This window comes from Schistocerca piceifrons, chromosome 7, assembly GCF_021461385.2.
Source record: "Schistocerca piceifrons isolate TAMUIC-IGC-003096 chromosome 7, iqSchPice1.1, whole genome shotgun sequence".
NCBI classification, from domain to species: domain Eukaryota; kingdom Metazoa; phylum Arthropoda; class Insecta; order Orthoptera; family Acrididae; genus Schistocerca; species Schistocerca piceifrons.
In genome coordinates this window covers 81,199,958-81,220,276 of record NC_060144.1, presented here as the reverse complement: position 1 = coordinate 81,220,276, position 20,319 = coordinate 81,199,958, and the positions used below count along the sequence as shown (strand labels likewise).

General features: G+C 37.1%; 1 protein-coding gene across 6 annotated transcripts in view; it reads left to right on the top strand.

Annotated features, from left to right (window-relative positions):
* LOC124805304 (phenoloxidase-activating factor 3-like) overlaps positions 1-20,319 on the top strand; it is an 86,743-nt gene that overhangs the window by 46,377 nt on the left and 20,047 nt on the right. For 4 of the 6 annotated variants that reach the window (XM_047265818.1, XM_047265819.1, XM_047265817.1 and 1 more), the window contains 2 exons: positions 7,072-7,178; positions 12,289-12,480. In XM_047265818.1, the coding sequence (XP_047121774.1) occupies positions 7,113-7,178; positions 12,289-12,480 (258 nt within the window). In that variant the 5' untranslated portion in view covers positions 7,072-7,112. Of the gene's footprint in view, positions 1-7,071; positions 7,179-12,281; positions 12,481-20,319 lie in introns of all 6 variants that reach the window. The other 2 variants (XR_007017434.1, XR_007017435.1) reach the window with 1 other exon arrangement.

Below are 20,319 nucleotides of genomic sequence, written 5' to 3'. Positions count from 1 at the left end.
TTAGACAATAAGATAATAGAAGCTTTTAAAATGGGGTGCTACAGAAGAATGCTGAAAATTAGATGGGTAGATCACATAACTAATGAGGAGGTACTGAACAGAGTTTGGGAAAAGAGGAATTTGTGACACAACCTGACTAAAAGAAGGTATTGGTTGGTAAAACATGTTCTGAGGAATCAAAGGATCACCAATTTAATATTGGAGGGAAATGTCGAGGGTAAAAATCTTAGAGGGAGACCAAGAGGTGAATACACTAAGCAGGTTCAGGAGGATGTAGGCTGCAGTAGTTACTCGGAGACAAGAGGCTTGTGCAGGATAGAGTAGCATGTAGAGCTGCATCAAACCAGTCTCTGGGCTGAAGACTACAACAACAACAATCTCCTCATTAGTTACGTGATCTACCCATCTAAACTTCAGCATTCTTCTGTAGCACAGCATTTCAAAAGCTTCTATTCTCTTCTTGTCTAAAATGTTTATTGTCCATGTTTCACTTCCATACATTTCTGCACTCCATACTATTACTCTCAGTAAGACTTTCTGACATGTAAATCTATACTTGATGTTAACAAATCTCTCTCCTTCAGAAATGCTTTCCTTGCTGTTAGTCTTCTCTACTTCAACCATCATTAGTTATTTTTCTTCCCAAACAGCAAATCTCATCTACTATTTTAAGTGTCTCATTTCCTAATTTTATTCCCTCAGCATCATCTAATTTAATTTGGCTACATTCCATTATACTCATTTTGCTTTTGTTGATGTTCATTGTATATCCTCCTTTTAAGAAGTGTCCATTCTGTTCAACTGTTCTACCAAGTCCTTTGCTGTCTCTTAAAGAATTATAATATCATTGGTAAACCTCAAGGTTTTTATTTCTCCTCCCTGATTTTAATTTGTACTCCAAATTTTTCTTTTGTTTCCTTTACTGCTAGCTCAATATACAGATTGAATAACATCGGGGATAGACTCCAACCCTCTCTCACTCTGTTTCATGCCCTTTAACTCTTACAACTACCATCTTCTTTCTGAACAAATTGTAAATAGCCTTTCACTCCCTGTACTTTACTCCTTCCACCTTCAGAATTTGAAAGATTATTCCAGTCAACTTTATGAAAGGCTTTTGCTAAGTTTGCAAATGCCATAAACATAGCTATAATTCTATCTACTATGATAAGTCATAGGGTCAGTATTGCCTTGCATATTCCCACATTTCTATGGAATCCAAACTGGTCTTCCGCAAGGTCAGCTTCTATCCCTTTTTCCATTCGTCTGTAAAGAATTTGTGTTAGTATTTCACAACCATGACTTATTAAACTAATATCTCAGGAATTTTCACACGTGTCAGCACCTGATTTCTTTGTAATTGGAATTATTATAAGATATCTGTATGATGCAAAAATTAGCAAATAATCCTAAATAATGGAAAGTGTGAGGTCATGCACATGAGTGTTAAAGAAATCCATTAAACTTTGGTTACATGATAAGTAAATCAAATGGAAAGGCCGTAAATTCATCTAAATACCTAGGAATTACAATTATGGACAACTTCAATTGGAAAGAACACACAGAAAATGCTGTAGGGAAGGCTAACCAAAGACTGTGTTTTATTGGCGGAACACTTTGAAAATGTAACAGATCTACTAAAGAGACTTCATACACTGTGCTTGTCTGTCATCTTTTGGAGTACTGCTGTGTGATCTGGAATCATTACCAGACAGGATTAATGGAGTACATTGAGAAAGTTAAAAGAAGAGCAGCATATTTTGTATTATCATGAAATAGGGGAGAAAGTGACACTGACATCGTACAGACTATGGGGTGGACATTATTAAAACAAAAGCATTTTTCGTATTGGCAGAATCTTCTCAGAAATTTCAGTCACCAACTTTCTCCTCCAAATATGAAAAGATTCACCAACCTGCATAGGGAGAAATGATAATCATAATAAAATGAAGGAAATCAGAGCTTGCACGGAAAGATATAGGTGTTCTTTTTTCTGCACATTGTATGACTTTTGAAATAAGAAGGAATAACTATAAATGTGGTTTGATCAACCCTTTGCCAAGCACTCAAGTATGATTTACAGAGAACCCATGTAGCTGTAGATGTAGATATAGAAGATTCAGTATCAGGATGAACATAAAATGATAATTGGATCCTTCTTTTGCCCATCAGACTCATCGCCAGATGCAACCAAAAACTTTGGAGAAAACCTCAGCTGACTGGCACATATATTCCCCAGTCATACTGTAATCACTGGTGGAGACTTTAATCATCCAACAATTAACTGGGAAAATTACAGTTTTGTTAGCTGTTGACATGACAAGACATCATGTGGAACATTACTAAATGCCTTCTCTGAAAATTGCCTAGAACAGATAGTTTAGAACCCTACTCATGATGAGAATATACTGGTTCAAATGATAACAAATAAGCCTGACCTCTTTGTGGATGTTCACATCAAAACTGGATCAGTGATCATGACATGTTTGTGGCAACAGTGATTACCAAAGTACAAAGGACAGCTAAAACAAGCAGAAAGATACATATTTTCAGTATACTAGCTAAAAAGTTGGTAGCGCCATACCTCAATGAGGAACTTGAAGTTTTCAGCACAGGGCAGGAGCTTGCAGAGGAACTATGTATCAAGTTTAAAAGAATAGTTGACAATTCACTGAATAGGTACTTACCCAGAAGAACAGTTCAAAGGGGAGTGACCCTTTAACGTATACAGTAACTATAAAGAAACTTCTAAAGAAACAGAGATTACGTCATAGTAGGTGTACAACTAAGTGTAGGGCTGTAGACACAGAGATGCTGAATGAAACATGATTGGTTGTCAAGAGAGCAGTATGTGATGTCCTCAATGACTATCATAGCAGAACATTGTCGAATGATATGTCACAAAATCCAAAGAAATTCTGGCTATATGTGACCCCTAGTGAATGAGACAGGAACTGAAATTGAGGATACCAGAGCAAAAGCTGAAATTCTTAACTCTATTTTAAAATGTTCCTTTACAAAGGAAAATCCAGGAGAATTGCCCCAATTTGATCCTTGTACCACTGAAAAGATGAGTGAAATAAGTATCAGTGTCAATGAGGTTGAGAAACAGCTAAAATCATTAAAACTGGACAAAGCACATGTGCGCGCGCGCGCGCGCGCGCGCACACACACACACACACACACACACACACACACACACACACACACACACACACACATGTGTGCGCGCAACTCACATACACAGCTGCAGTCTCAGGCAGCTGAGATCAGTGTTGCAGCATCTCAGCATCTTCTAGATGAATTATTTGTTGACAATAACAGATGCAATTAATTGAATGGTATACATGAAATTAGAGAGTTACACTTTTCTATGTTTTGGATGGCTCCTTAATAGTATAAAAAACAATAAAGGCACCTAAATTACTTTTTTATACCATACACTTGTATTCACTCACATGTTGGCACTTATGGCTGAGTTAAAATCTATTTAAATCCCACTTATACGAATTTGCAAACGTTAACAGTATTGTCTATGAATGATAACAATGAGCCGTAAAGTACATCCTGATCAGTGCTGGGTGAATTTCCTAAATGTTCTTGGCCTTCTTGTACACAGATGTTAAATATCTGCATGTCCATGACTGTGTACATTTGCTTTTGAAACAGACACTTGTCTTATAAAGTACAGTTAATTGCCTACCTAGTGGCTTTTTCTTAGTTCTTATAATAGAAAATTTTGAAGAGTTTCTGCTGATGTCTTTTGCTGTGATGTATGATGGTTTGCATATGACTAGAAATCCAGTTAAAAGTTTATTTACTGCATGTAGATCCTACCAAACATGGCAGATTGCTGATAGGATAAGAACAATAATGTGCTGCTGTAGCATAACTGAAAATAAGGCATTGATTACTCAGTAATACTTATTGAGGCAAGAGCACAAACAAAGCAAATGATCAAATCCTTAAAAAAAAATTATTTAGGCAAGAGCACAAACAAAGCAAATGATCAAATCTTTTTAAAAAAAATCAGATGAAGGTAAATAAATCAGAATGGCAAGAACAGAAATGTCAATGTTGAATGCTATGAATATAGGTTATCTTACCCCTTGTTTTGCACTTCTGTAACAAGCTGCTTGTGAGATTGTTTGGGCAAGATTCAGTATCAGGGATGGCCATAAAATGATATTTGGATCCTCCTATCACCCACCAGACCCATCTCCTGATGTAACCAAAAACTTCAGAAAAAACTCAGTTTACTTATACATTAAGTTTCCCAATCGTCCTGTAATCATCAGTGGAGATTTTAATCATTCAACAATTAATTGGCAAAATTACAGTTTTGTTAGTTGTGGATGATACAAGACATCCTGTGAAACATTACTAGATGCCTACCCTGAGAACTGCCTAGAACATTGAAGGAAATATACTGGCTCTAATGGAAACAAATAGACCTGTTCTCTTTGAGGATGTCCGCATCGAAACTGGTATCAGTGAACACGTGCAGTTGTAGCAACACTGATTACCAAAGTACAATGGACAGCTATAACAAGCAGAAAGATATATTTGTTCAGTAAACTAGATAAAAAATCAGTAGTACAATATCTCAGTGAGAAACTTGTAACTTTCAGCACAGGTCAGGAGCATGTAGAGGAACTCTGACTCAAGTTTAAAAGAATAGTTGACCATGCACTGGATAGATATGTAACCAGTAGAACAGTTCATAGTGGGAGGAACCTCTGTGGTATACAAAAAAAACTTCTAAAGTAACAGAGATTGCTGTGTAATAGCTGTAACCAACCTTGTAGCGCTATAGATAAGAGATGTTGAATGAAATGCATTTGGCTATCAAGAAAGCAATGCATGATGCCTTCAGTAACTATCGTAGTAGAATATTGTCAAATGATAGTTCACCAAAGTTAGTATTCTGTTCCTAGCGAATGAGACAGGGACTGAAATTAAGGGTAGCAAAGCAAAAGCTGAAATGCTTAACTCCACTTTAAAATGTTCCTTTACAAAGGAAAACCCAGTAGAATTGCCCAGATTTGATCCTTGTAACACTGAAAAGATGAATGAAATAACTATTAGCGCCAGTGGTGTTGAGAAACAGCTGAAATTGTTAAAACTGAACAAAGCTCCAGGCCCCAATGGAATCCATGTCAGATTCTATAATGAATTTGTGGCTGAGTTAGCCCCTCTTCTAACTACAATCTATCATAGATCCCTCGAACAAATGAAGCAACAAGTTTACTGTTACCAGTCAAAATAAAATGGTGACTGGTAACAGTAAACTTGTTGCTTCATTTAATTTCATGCAATGATATACATTGAACAGAATGACCTCATCAATGCCAACCAGCTTGGATTTCGAAAACATCGATCCTGCGACACCCAACCCACACTTTTCTCACATAACATATTGAATGCTTTGGATCAAGACAACTGGGTAGATGCAGCGTTTCTTGATTTCCAAAAAGCATTTAACTCAGTAGCACGCTTACACTTATTGCCAAAGTAAAGTAATATGGGGTATCAAGTGAAATTTGTTACTGTATTGAGGACTTTTTGGTAGGGAGGATACAGCATATTGTCTTGGATGGAGAGTCATCATCAGTTGAAGTAACTTCAGGCGAGCCTTAGGGAAATGTGTTTGGACCCTTGCTGTTCATGTTGTATATTAATGACCTCACAGACAATATTGATAGTAACATCAGGCTTTTTGTAGATGATGCAGTTATCTGTAATGAGGTACTATCTGAGAGAAGCTGCATAAATATTCAGTCAGAGATTCATAAAATTTCAATGTGATGCAGAGATTGGCATCTTGTTCTAAATGTTCGGAAATGTAAAATTGTGCACTTCGTAAGGAGGGGGGGGTCGGGGGGAGGGGGGGGGGGAGTAGTATGCTATGACTATAATATCAGTGGAATGTTTACAAATACCTGGGTGTAACACTTTGTAGGGATATGAAATGGAATGATGACATAGGTTCAGTTGTGGATAAAGCATTTGGTAGACTTCAGTTTAGTGGTAGAAGTGCAAGTGTGAAGTGCAAGCAATCTACAAAAAAGATTCCTTACAAATCACTTGTGCAACTGGTTCTAGATTATTTCTCTAGTGTATCAGGCCCATTCAGGATGGACTAACAGGGGATATTGAATATATACAGAGAAGGGCAGCACAAATAGTCATAAGTTTGTTGTATCCATCTGAGAGTGTTGCAGAGATATTGAAGGAACTGAAGTGGCATATTCTTTAAGACAGACGTAAACTGTCCCAAGAAAGTCTGTTAACAAAGTTTCAAGAACCAGCTTTAAATTATTACTCTAGGGATATATTACAACCCCCTATGTATTACTGACAAAGGGATCATGAGGATAAGATTAGAATAATTACTGCATGCACAGAGGCATTCAAGCAATCATTCTTTCAGCAGATGGAAAAGAAAGAAACCTTAATAACTGGTACTATGGGACACACCCTCTGCTATTCACCTCACAGTGGTTTGCAGAGTATAGATGTGACACTTCCTGAATCATACCAGAAACACTGAACTAAGCAGTGTCACATTTGCTCGAAAATTAATCTTCACTTGTTGCAGTAAAAGTTGGTCTTGGTGTTCCCCACTCTTGGAGAGGTGTGATAGTGATTCCCTCGCTGTTAACCCTGGAAATATGATGGTTAAATAGCTAACTACAGTCTCTGTTTCTGTCAATGCCTGTATTGGAGATACCCTGGAGAGTATTTTAAGCACTTTTTTTAGTCTTGGCTACTAAACTATCCTGAGCCAATTTTAGTTTTTACTTAGAAGCTGATGCACCATTAATAATATCTATAATTTGAAGAAGATAGCTGCACAAGAGTATTTTTAGTATATAAATCAATGGATTCTCATGTTTTTAGTTGCTAGCAACAGTGGTAGTAGTATTATTAATAATGATAAATAGCAGTATTTTATATGTTTCTGATGTGAGATTATATCATCAAAGATATATAACTAGAGACGTTTACCTCTGAATTTAGTCTCATATTTGCATTGTGAAAAGTGCTACATGAATATTGTTTTTACAGCTGCTCACTGTTTTGTGAAATCAAGAAATCCCAAAGATTACATGATCAGAGCAGGCAAATACCACAGAGGCTTGGATATAAAGGATCCAACAGACCAACAATTTGAAGTGAGTAAAAGTTCATTACATAGACGTCCTCATTTTAGAAAGTATAATTTGGAGCAGAATGTTAATATGGCATAGCTGCAGCATAAGTTTATTTTTTTATGAAAACAGTAATTTCATTATAATAAGTAAGCTTATCAAACAATACATCAGTAACCCCCATAGGAAAGCACACTTATTGCTTCAAATCACCCAGGGTGGCCTCGAACTGGTACCACGCAGTCACGTAACACACCATATATTGTGTGTGTGTGTGTGTGTGTGTGTGTGTGTGTGTGTGTGTGTGTGTGTCATTAATTAAGTAGCCTAATTTTTTGGGTGTATCATCATGGACTGTCCAATATGTCTACAAGAAATGGTATACCACTCAGTCATGAAACATGGTTTAAGAACGGAGGCCAGAAAAAGATGGTAACTGGCAGGTATGGGAGGCTAGTGGCACACCTTGTCAATGACAGTCAGTTCCACACCTGACAGGAATTGCTGCTGTTGTTCTGGCTAGAAGAGGTCCTATGATGTTTTGGCGTGTTTTTCATACAATGATTTGGGCCCACTGATTCAAGTTAACATGAATAGAATGTTGGCTTTCACAGCTGGTATTTGTTTAATTGTTGTTTGTTTTATGGGCATTTGGACATATTCCAAGGCATAATCCTCTGCCTAGTGTTTCATCTTCCAGTGCTGGAGACATCATCAAGGCTATAATGCCTCAGAAAGCAGTTGCACACTCAAAAAATCTGATCAAGCCTAACTGTTTGTATGTATCCACACAATGGTCAGTTTGTTATGTCATCAGATCACTGCCTGAGATCACAGGGTTGTGCTGGCATATGCTGTAGAGTTTTTAGTGGGGAAGAGTTGCTGCCATTTGTTTTATATGTGTACAGGCAGGCCATGGGAATTCGAAAGCACAAAAGCAAGTGTAACAGGAAAGGAAGCGTATTGACATTAGACAGGTTGTGGGTCTTAGTTCAAAATAAAAAAAAAAGCAAACACTTCCCCATTACAAGTGCCACAGAATGCATCTGCATGACTCTACAGTCTTAGGCAGAAGTCTGATGACAAACTGACTATTGTGTAGATGCAGATAAACAGTTGGGCTTGCTGTGCTTCTTAAAATATGTAACTATTTTCTAACTCAGTAAAGCCTCTGTGATCTTTCTTGGATTGGAAGACAAAATTTTAGGCAGAGAATTATGCCTTGGGCCATGGTCACATGTCCTAAAACAAATATCAGCAGCCAAACATAAAGTGAGCTGTTTATTTTAACATTCACCATCACCAAGTCTTGCCATTTGCTTTACACGTTCATGGTGAGAGTGCTGTGGTCAATTCTGTCTTCCAAGATGACAATAGCCATGGTAACAACACTTTCACATATGTTTCTGGTCTGATGAATACTGGGGCAAGCAACTACACGCTGGCTGGCACACTAAATTGGCTAATCTTAATTCCATAGATCTTTGGGACTACTTGGAACAGTGAGTGAAATGTAAAAATTGACATTTTATGATTTTTTAGCTCTACAACATCTAATCATCAGTGAATGGCTTTAGCTTGATATGATGTACATGAAGAAACTTATGCACTCTCTTCCTCACCAAATCGTGGCTGCTATCCAGACTAAAGGTTCAGATAATTTCAAACCTGATTTTAGTTTACAAGGCACCTTATATATTCATTTCAAATAAAAATATAATTGTTAACTTTTTTATGTTTTTTGTTCATAGATATTATGAGGAGCATAAATATAAAACTATTGTTAGTTTAATAGGATGCTAAATTTCCCTTCATACAGTATTGCTAGAGAGAGAGAGAGAGAGAGAGAGAGAGAGAGAGAGAGAGAACTGCTGAAGTACTCCACAAGTGTAAAACATATTCACTAATATCATCTGTTAAAAGTGTCCAAAAAAACCGTCTTTGTTAATGCTAATGTATATGAATATTTCTTTGTTTTTCTCATGTGCATTCCTGTACCATTCACCTGATTGCCAAAAAACTTTGGTAAGTTGTTGTCCACATGCCTATGAAAGTTTATGATTTAGCACATCCATTTTACAATAGGTAGTGCAATAGTTATTTCAAAAAATATGTGTATTTCATACACTGTAGCAGCAGTTTGTTTACTTTAGGTGTAGGAGTGCACACACATGACATCACTGAACTGAACTAAATACAAACAGTGACATTTTAGTTTTGTGACATAGCAACTGATGGCAACCATGAAATTCCAACTGCCAGTCTATATAAAAATATATGTTCATAATTTGTGATGACATTTAAAACATACTTCACATCAGTGCAAAGGATCTTAGGAAATTATAAGAAAACTACATAAGCGAAGACACCCTATTTCATGTGGATGCTATGAATTAAAATCTGGACAGTGAGTTCACACTGAACATATATAATGAGGCATTACTTTTGATGGAGGTCAATCATTAACAGAGTACTGGTACAATTGGAAATGAATATATCAAATTGATCTGCAAATGACCTTTTTGATCATAATTTACAATGAAAAATACACTTTGATGTCAATGAATAGGGCACATATCTCCAAATGAATCTTTTAATATTGGCTCCAAAACAACACAAGGCCAATTACAGAATTATGCATGCAATTAGAAGAGGATGTAGCAGATTGTATTTCCTAGTTGTGTCTGGGGACACAGACAGAACAATTCTCATTTCACTTATTTTGATGACCATATGATCATGAAAAAGAAATATTGCCCCAGAAGTTGAATTTTTTGAATTATGGCAACTCTTTTGGATGGTGGCCAGACAGCACATTCGTCTCTGATTTTGCTGTTTAATGTGCAAATCACTGAGACACCAACATGCAATATCCACAAAAATTTTGGAATGGGTGTAGTAGTCCAGTCAACTCATACAGTGAGACAAATGTACTGTAGTTAAAAAAAAAACCTTTGGAAGCGCTTCATCATACACTAAGATTTGAGAGGTAATTAACAGCTCCTCAGTGGCACATTCATTTAATTGTTTGGCAATTTTTGACAAATTCTGGCAGTTATCCCACATTCAGCAACCATTAATGAACTTAATGTGTGTTTGAATCAAATCATCAGTTTTATGGCGATGTGTATGGAAACTGATTTTGCAATTCAATATGCATGTACAACAACAACAACGTAATGCATTCACTGAACATTTTGCAAAACAATTGATACATTAACAGCCAAAACTGTAATGAATCAAAATGAAGTTGTCAGTTATCTAACTGAATTCTTGAATTTAGTTGATTTTCAAGGCGCCCAACCGCACATCTTAATATTGAAAATTACGTAGCTATAAGTCTTCTCTGAAACATATATCCATCACAACTTTGCAATGGGGAATGGGAAAATGAAATCAATGAATCCACACAACGCATCACATTGCCAACAAACTTTTGTAAAATGACAGCAACCACAGATGAACTGCTTCACAAAGTGTTCCCAAATATCTCACAGAATTACAAAAATCCTCAGTGGCTCAGTGCACGTGCTACATTAACAGCCAAAACCAATAATGTGAGTACCACCGATTTCTGCTTGCAAAATGAAACACCAGGTGAAGAACAACATATCAGTCCATTGACACTGTAATGAATCGAGATGAAGTTGTCAATTATCTAACTGCATTCTTGGATTTACTCGATTTTCCAGGTGTCCAACCATACATCTTAATGTTGAAAATTATGTACCTATCATTCTTCTCTGAAACATATATCCATCATGACTTTGCAATGGTACCAGGCTTTCAGTGAAAATATGATGAACAGCATTATTGAAGCTACAATTTTGAAAGAAAAATTTACAGGGGAAAATCTACTGCTGCCACACATCCAAATAGTTCTGATAGCTATGCCATTCAAATTTAAACATTTGCTATCTCCTGTGCAACTCAGGTTTGCAATGGGCATTGACAAAGCTCAGGGACAAAGACTACAAGTCTTTGGCAAATCCTGTTATCCCCTTAGAGAAAACTGTATGTGGTTTGACCGCATGTCTGAAAACATTCTGATTTCTTTGTGAGAACATCAGACAGAAAAGAAGAAATGTTGTGCATCTAAAAGCACTTCAGTAAACAGAATTTAAACACTAACTTTCCTTTTTTTGAGTGGCATGCATGCTGGGTACTCGCTAGATTTACATGTATGTTCCTTAATGAATTTTGTATCACTGTACTGTTCTGAAATTGTTAGATGAACTTGGAATAACCCTACATCCAAATTAAGTTTTGTAAATGCCACATAAATCTCTAATTGTAGAACATATTTCCATGTGTGACATCAGTTACAGTTGAGAGTGCACGTAACTGCTAATTTCATTTGTTATTCTTACAGTAATCTATTTTTAATTTTGTTGTAAGTAAGCAATATGTGATAAAGTATGAGACAGATTTGTTGGGTAGTACTTACCTTCAAGGAGTTGAGATATACAGTATTGAAAAAGTGACACACTACCTAGCTGGCAGTTTCTTTACCAGATACGGAAGAGGGATTTGTGTGGGAATATAAAACAGGAAGGACAGATCTATCAGATGGCAGGATGAGAGAGACAAGGGTAGACAAAGGTGAAGGGGGAGTCTTTGGGGTGAATAGGCCAGAGACAGTGTGTAGGTAATTCCTGTGCTAACTTCAGTCCACAGGTAATGGAAGAATCAGATACACAGATAGATTAGGAGGAAGAGAGAGATGATTTTTTTCTGTTGTAATTTTTTATTACATTATTCTCTCTCTTCCCCCTAATCTATTTTTACTTCACATTCTGTCCCTATCTCTGGACTGTAGCTAGCACAGGTATCACCTACCCATAATCTCTGACTTACTCTCTTCAACAACTCCTTTTCACATTTGTTGTCCTCACTACAGATGACTCCCTCTCATTCTGGGGTCTGAGTGGCCTGCCCTTCCTGTTTCATATTCACCATTATATATCTCTCTCCTACCTGATGAAGGAACTATTAGTTCTGAAAGCTAGGTAGTAAGTCACTTTTACTATTATGTATGTCTGTCAGTCAGACTATACATCTCATATCACTGAAGGTTTGTTTTCTTGCTGACTTTTCCTTTGACACAGTTATGTAATGTACAATCAGTTTTCAGGTAGAGTCAATTGAGACTAAAGATACATATGAAGCAGATTCAGGAAACTATGTAGATGATATTGCCATAATAGTTTTGCAAACTGAAATAACAATCTCAGATTTTGTGAGACCAGTTTGTGTAGATCTTGAAAGTAAATATGAGAGAGAACAGCTGTCTTCTGGGACTTTTGGCTCTGTGACTTTCAGCCCTGTGAGTATATGTTCCCAGTGTTTTCAATGTTTATTTTTCACATATTTCATTTCTTTTCTATTGGTTTTCATAGTAATGTATCTTTTATGCTACTACACTTAGAACTGTCTAATTACTCAACTAAACTAAAATTGTGCTCAGGCATTCATTTGACCCATGAAAGTGCAGCATGCTGTTTCTTAGAAATTTATCAATTTTTTCTGGATGTTTTGCATTCATTTATGTATGCAGCTCACTGTTTCAGTACTTGGATTTACTAATTTAACAATGACACTGAAAGTTGATTTCTTTAAAATGGTTCTCATTCATTTGAGCATTTCATGCAAAAGAACTGTGTATAGTCGCAAATTTCTGAAAAAATGCACCAAGAATTGAAGGCTGAAGCACAAAATGAAATAAGAATGAAAATAACATGTTTAATTTTGTAGATACTGCAGTTCATAAATCAATTCTTCATCAGAAAAAACAGAAAACAAGAAATATGAACAAAGGGTGAAATTTAGAGGCCATGTGGGGATTGAAAAGTCACTACATAGCCTACATTGGGATATATAAAATGTGTGGTCAATGTGAGAATGACTTCCTGTGTGAATTGTGCATCTTTTGTCATTTGTAGCAACTTTTACATCTGCGGTGCATATATTTGTACCTCTTCTCCTCCTTCCTTACTTACTTTCCAACTTCCATTTCAGAGCACCACCAGACTGAAGATTTTGTGAAAAAAAGGTTTTTCTTCTCTTCCCCCCTTCCAGTTTGTTGTAAAGAAAGGACTGGAAACATCAGATTGGCAGCTGAAGAATTTTTGTATTTTGCTTTTCTTGTATTATAATTTGTGTGTTGTGAAAATATGTCATTTCAAAGCAATGACATGTTGAAGAGTTATAAAAAATAAATCATTACAGGTACAATTTGTTATAATTAAATGTCAGTTAATGATGTACTAGTGGTCCAACCATTGTTGGACACTTCTGGAAGAAAATATGACTCATTCTCATTCTTTACATCAGAGATGATGGTTTTGAAGTATAAGTGTTCAAATACAAATGCCCAGTTTTCAAGATCTGAGCTGTAGACTTGCTTAACCTGAATGACACTTCCTAGATTTTGAGTGAACTTAGCTGCTTCAGTGAACTTAGCTGCTTCAGGTATGACAAAAACATAAATGGTTCACTGGAGTCCTTATAAGAACAAACTTCCTTGTTCAGTTCTTCAGGAAATTTATTCAGAATCAAAAAGCAGGATATCTGCATCACATCTGATTCATTAGTTTCCTTAATGTGTGAATCAGATTCATCAAAGAATTTTTGTTTTTCTTATTGCTTTTCTTATCCTGAGCTTCACTTTGTTTAATTTTAGCTGTATTATAAAGAGATTCAAACATTTCCTAACTTTGATTATTGAAAACTTCCAAGAAACCAACTAAGGAACAGTACAACTTCAGAACAGGGGCCATCTCCAAGTCTACTGCTTATTATTGCTTACTGTGACACAGAATCTTTCAAGAACTAAATCCCAAATTACAGTCATAAGAGGTGTCTCAAAACAACACAGTTCCTTCATTAATCCTCTACCTTCAGATTACACAGAAGACTTTTCACTTTCATTCCCAGTGATTGACAACAATGATCTCGCGGTTGCCTCACCATCTTTGTAGAAGCTAATGCATACTTCATCTCCAGCAAAACATCTGCGTATGAAGAGGGAGTTAACAATCAAGTTGTGTTAACTGAGAATGTGCTTAAATGATTCTGCTGTTGGATAGAACCACTGAAAAAATTATATATTTCTTGCAAAATTTCAAATAATAAATTGCATGCTTTGCATGTTTTTAACACTTTGCTGCAGTTGAACCACCCAAATTCAGTGTGGGTGCTGAACAAAGAATATAATAAGCATAAAGAGTGAGAGCTTTAATTCTAGCTTACAAGCCAGAGTAAATACCTGATGTATCTGGTGAATTGTCATAACTCTGTCCTCTACAGTTTTTTATGTCAAATCCATGTCTCTCAAGAAAGTGGAGTACTGCATTGCCAGGTCCTGGCCACTATGTCCTGGATCAGATATAAATTCAGCAAATTGCTCTTCTGATGATCCCAGTTTATTGATATAATGCAAAACACAGCTTAACTGATCACAGTTTAACCGTACAATATCAGGAGTAGTCAACAATGACATCCAGCTTGGAAGAACAGTTCTCTGCACTGTCCTGTTGTTGATCAAGTTATCTCACTAGGTACCACAGCTGTGTCCATGGCTTTCTTTGCTGTTCCCGTGGCTGTGTGGTGGATTGGCTGCCAACAAATTTGGAGTGTAGAGACCATGAGGTACAACTTTTCTTCCTGCCCACAGTCTGTATTCTGCCTGGACTGTGTACTCAAGATGCTCAACCCTCTTCCTGCTCACACATTTGTGAATTACTTTTCTCCCCACTTGTAAAGACCACTGTATTGTCAAGTGTTAACGTCTCTCCACTTTGTCAATTATTTTTGGTTCCTACTATTGTAGGCTGTGCTGTGTCCTCATCCTGTGCCAAATATGCTGGTTTTAGTCTGTCTATGGATACCATCTTGACCTTGCCTTCTTGCTCGATGACAAAAGTATGTGTCTTGCACTTCAAGACTCTTTATGGTCCCACATATGGCAGGCACAATGGTGGTTTGACTGCATATACATGTAACTACACATGTGAACATTGCTGAGGATCTTTATGGATAAATACAGGTTTTGTACTATGACACAGAGGAGCCTCTGGGCGAAGTTTTTGCATCGAGCTTTGTAATTTTTGTGAGACATCTTGTAGCATGCTAGCTGAAGGTATCATTGTATTTTGTTGCTCTTTAGTGCTAAGTTGATATGTTTTAACAGCTGTTTGTAACCCATGCAGCAGTAACACCATGTCTCCTGGGGACACATGAATACAGGTTTAAGAATTCTATGGAGTCTTCCTACCATGCCATTGATGACAGGATGATAGTTTGTACTCCGCAAATGGGAAATTCCACTTAATCTCGTAAGCTCTGTAAAAAGTACACACTCAAACTGATGTCCCTGGTTGGTTGTCACCATGATTGGGACTCCAGATCTGGCAATCCATACAATGAAAATTTTCCTAGCCACTGTCTCTGTTGAGATGTCTGTAATTGGTACAGCTTTTGGCCAGCATGTAGAGAGGTCAATCATCGTAAGTAGGTACTTATATCCTTCCGACAAGGGTAATGTTTCCATGATGCCTACATGTATATGAGTAAATCTTGTAACTGAAGTACTGATATTACTGATGGGTGCAAAAACATGCCATCTGACCTTACATTGTTGACACTGCAAACATTCTCTTATCAGTTGTCAACAATTCTTGTCTGTGTTCAGCCATGTAAAACATTGAGTAACTGTGCAAGCCAATGCACAAATTCCTGGATATGAAAGATCGTGAACCATGACAAGTGTAGTCTCACAGTCTTTTTCAAGAATGTAGGGGTGAACCTGACCGTGAACTGTGTATCACCACAATGTTGTTTGCATGGCCAATACATAAATTTCTTTCAATTCATAACTTGAATCTTTGTCTTCCTTTAATCCCTGCAGTTCTTCATTCACTTGTTGTGCAGATGCAATAGCTGGCCATGAAATTCCTTTAATCACTGTACACGCTCTTGATAGACAGTCAGCCACAGTGTTGATAACCACTGATGTGATGTATGTTTGTTGTAAATCGTCCTTTGAATTCCAAATGTCTGATGTTATGTGGGGAACACTCTTGCTGGATCCTCTCAAAGGCGTTGACTAGTGGGCAGTGGTCTGTATAAATAGAGAAGAGTCTTTCCTCTAAATCTGTACAGAAATATTTTACTGCTTTGTACATTGCCAGTAACTCCCTGTCAACAGCCAACCACAGAGTTTGACCTGGCGTATTGTCATCTGCTGTGAACACAGCACCTGATGTTTACCATTGGTATGTTTCCCTGATAGTACTGCATAAGGGGCTCTTGAATCACAGTGACATGTGGTAAGTGACGTATGTAAAAATTTATGAATCCCAGGAAATGATGTATCTTGGTATGTTCCTGGTTGGCACATATTTACTATTGCTTTTACACCCTTTGGGAGGGGTCTTACATCTTCTGTTGTTACCTTGTACCCCAGGAATTTCATCTTCCTTTCTCGTAATGTACATTTATCAGCATTTAAAAGGACATCAAACTACTGTAAACAATCAAACAATTGTTGTAAATCTCTCTTGTGATCTTCCTAGACTCATTAACATACCAAAATATCATCAATATAGGCAAAACAAAAATTTAATCTATGTAAGACCTCATCCATGAAATTCTGCCATGTTTGCACAGTGTTCCATAACCCAAATGGCATAAATTGAAATTCAAATAGCCCAAAAAGTGTTATAACTGCTGTTTTTAGGATATCGCTGGGAGCCATCAGGATCTGGGTGTACACTTTATCACAATCTATGGCACTGAATACTATTGCCCCCTGTAATAAATCCATTAAGTCCAGAATTTTTCAGATTGCATAATGGTCTGGCACTGTCCTGGCATTACACGCCATGAAATCACAACAAGATTTATAGGTACAATCTTTCTTACTCACTAGATGTGATGCCAAGGAGCTTTCTGAACAATATACAATCCCTGTGTCTAACCATCTATTGAAGTGCTGTATAGCTGCTGCGTGCTTCTCTGGTGCTAGGTGGTGGGCCAGGGCATAGACCAGCAGATGTGGTACATTTCTGATGTTGTACGTCATTGAAGGCTCACTCTGCTTCCATCGTGTCATCAGAATGACTAATTCCAGGTAGTCATGCATTATCTGATGAAATGGGTAGTCGTCCTTAGTTGTTGTTTGAAGTATCACCAGTTTGATGGCAGGAATCTAGTGTGAGAAATCACTAATAACTAGTTGCTGTTTATGTATATAAATTAGTAACTCAAAATATTTTAGGAATTCTGGGATGGGATGGGTAACTGCAACCACAACAAAATTCCGTGTTCCCTAGACTTAGTGTCACTGACGTTTGAGTTGTTCCAAATGCCCATATCATTGTGTCATCTGCTGCATTCAGTGAAAACATTTGCTTGGGTTGCATCATTGCTATGCACTGTTGTGGCAGAATGCTAATATCTGATCCACTGTTGACAAGATGTTCTTTGCCATTCAAATTGTCCTTGACAAAAATCTTTGGTATTGCTAATTTGTTGATTAGCACTTCATGCTACAGTCATGTTGTATTGCTCCTGTCTCTCATTGAAGTATCTGAAGCAATAAAATCATTGCTGGCAGTTGATAATACACCTTATTCGCCATTCTTGGCGTTTGGGTACATGCATGGTTGTTCTTACTTCTTAGCCCATAAACCGAACTTGCTGTAATACCTGCACCACACTACCAAATTTTGCCTTCTTGAACATGCCCCGTGGTCATACTGTTCAGAAAATTATGTCTCCCTTGGACACTGACTTCTTCCAATATCATAAAGCAGTGCTGTAGATCACTCAAGGCTCCACAGAGTTTGTTGTCTTCTCCTTTTTTAGTCTCTGTGTGTGCAGCTACCATATTTGTCTCTTCTGTGCCATCCTCTTGGAGTCTACCCTTCAATTCCCCCATTAACTGTGGCACATTTCTGTGATGTAGTTACTAGTGAGAATTGGGAGACTGCATCCATTTTTTTCTGTCAATTCTGATAGTGACAAGTTATCATTGGTTGCCAGTTCTAATCTGACACCACAGTGGGCACCACAGATGTCAATAATTATCTGCCAGTATCCTTGCTTAAAGCATTTTCAAAAATCTTTGAGAAAGTAATTTACTCAAGAGTGGTTAGCCATCTCAACAGTAATGGGGTACTTAGTAAATCACAGTTCGGATTTCAAAAATGCTGTTCCACTGAGACAACAATATACAATTCCACTGTCCACATAATGGAGTCTCTAAATAGTAAAATGTCACCAATAGGAATTTTCTGTGACTTGTCCAAAGCATTTGGTTGTGTGAACCGTGACATTATGTTACAGAAATTACAGTTCTATGGTATAAATGGAATAGCATATGAGTGGTTTAAGTTGTACCTACAGAACATGAAGCAAACCGTTTCCCTATACGGGTCAAATGATTTAAATAAATTTGGCACTTCATCTAACTGGAGTGAAATTACGTTAGGTGTTCCACAGGGTTCAATCATGAGTCCCCTTCTGTTCTTGATGGATGTGAACGACCTCCCTTCCTATCTGAAACAGGAACCAGTAAAAGAAACTCCAATTGAAAATGATACAAATAAGGGCTTTGGAAAAGTCATTAATTGGTTTTCTGCAAATGGGCTTGCTCTAAAAATTGAAAAAACCCAGTACATCCCATTTTCTGCTGCAAAAAGTACTGTTCCTTCAATAAATATAACACATCAACAGAAGTCAGTAGACAGGGTAGAGCATACAAAGTTTTTGGGTGTACACATAGATGAGAATCTTAATTGGAAAATTCATATTTTGGATCTTCTAAAGCGACTAGGTTCAGCAACTTTTGCAATCAGAATAATTGCTAATGTTGAGGATATAGAAATTAGTAAGCCAACATACTTTGCATACTTTCTCTCTCTGATGTCATACAGAATAATATTTTGGGGTAACTCAACATTTAGACGAAAAGTATTCACTGCTCAGAAGAAAGTGGCTAGAATAATGTGTGGAGTTCATAGTCGCACATCTTGTTGGCATCTTTTTAAAAGATTTGGAATTCTTACAACAGCCTCACAGTACATTTACTCACTAATGTAATTTGTTCTCAACAACATGGACCAGTTTAAAAACAACAGTGACATCCATGATTGTAATACCCGGAAAAAGAAAGACTTACACTATCCTTTACTCAATCTATCTTTGGCACAAAAAGGGGTAAAATATGCTGCTATAAAATTTTTAGACATATTACCAGATGAAATAAAATGTCTGACAGACAGCAGTAATAGTTTCAAAAATAAATTGAAATCATATCTCCTTGACAACTCCTTCTATACCACAGATGAATTCTTGAATCGGAATAAATAAAACTATAAATATAGTATATGAATTTTGTGCCCTTTAAGGGAATGGGGTAAATAATAGAAATATTAATCCTTAACTCTGTATTGTAATATACATATATATGTGTATATATGTATGTATAAAAATCTTGTTTCATATGTGCATTTCTTGTGCACTTGACATGTTCCATATCATAACGGCTACCGTACCATGCGATTGATCAGTGGAACATGCAGCCAACTAACTAACTAACTAACTTTGTTGGAAGACGATTGAGTCAAATAGTATGTAATGTTGTTTGTTGTTGTGGTCTTCAGTCCTGAGACTGGTTTGATGCAGCTCTCCATGCTACTCTATCCTGTGCAAGCTTCTTCATCTCCCAGTACCTACTGCAACCTACATCCTTCTGAATCTGCTTACTGTATTCATCTCTTGGTCTCCCTCTACGATTTTTACCCTCCACGGTGCCCTCAATGCTAAATTTGTGATCCCGCGATGCCTCACAACATGTCCTACCAACCGATCCCTTCTTCTAGTCAAGTTGTGCCACAAACTTCTCTTCTCCCCCATCCTATTCAATACCTCCTCATTAGTTATGTGATCTACCCACCTTATCTTCAGCATTATTGTGTAGCACCACATTTCGAAAGCTTCTATTCTCTTCTTGTCCAAACTAGTTATTGTCCATGTTTCACTTCCATACATGGCTACACTCCATACAAATACTTTGAGAAACAACTTCCTGACACTTAAATCTATACTCGATGTTAACAAATTTCTCTTCTTGAGAAACGCTTTCCTTGCCATTGCCAGT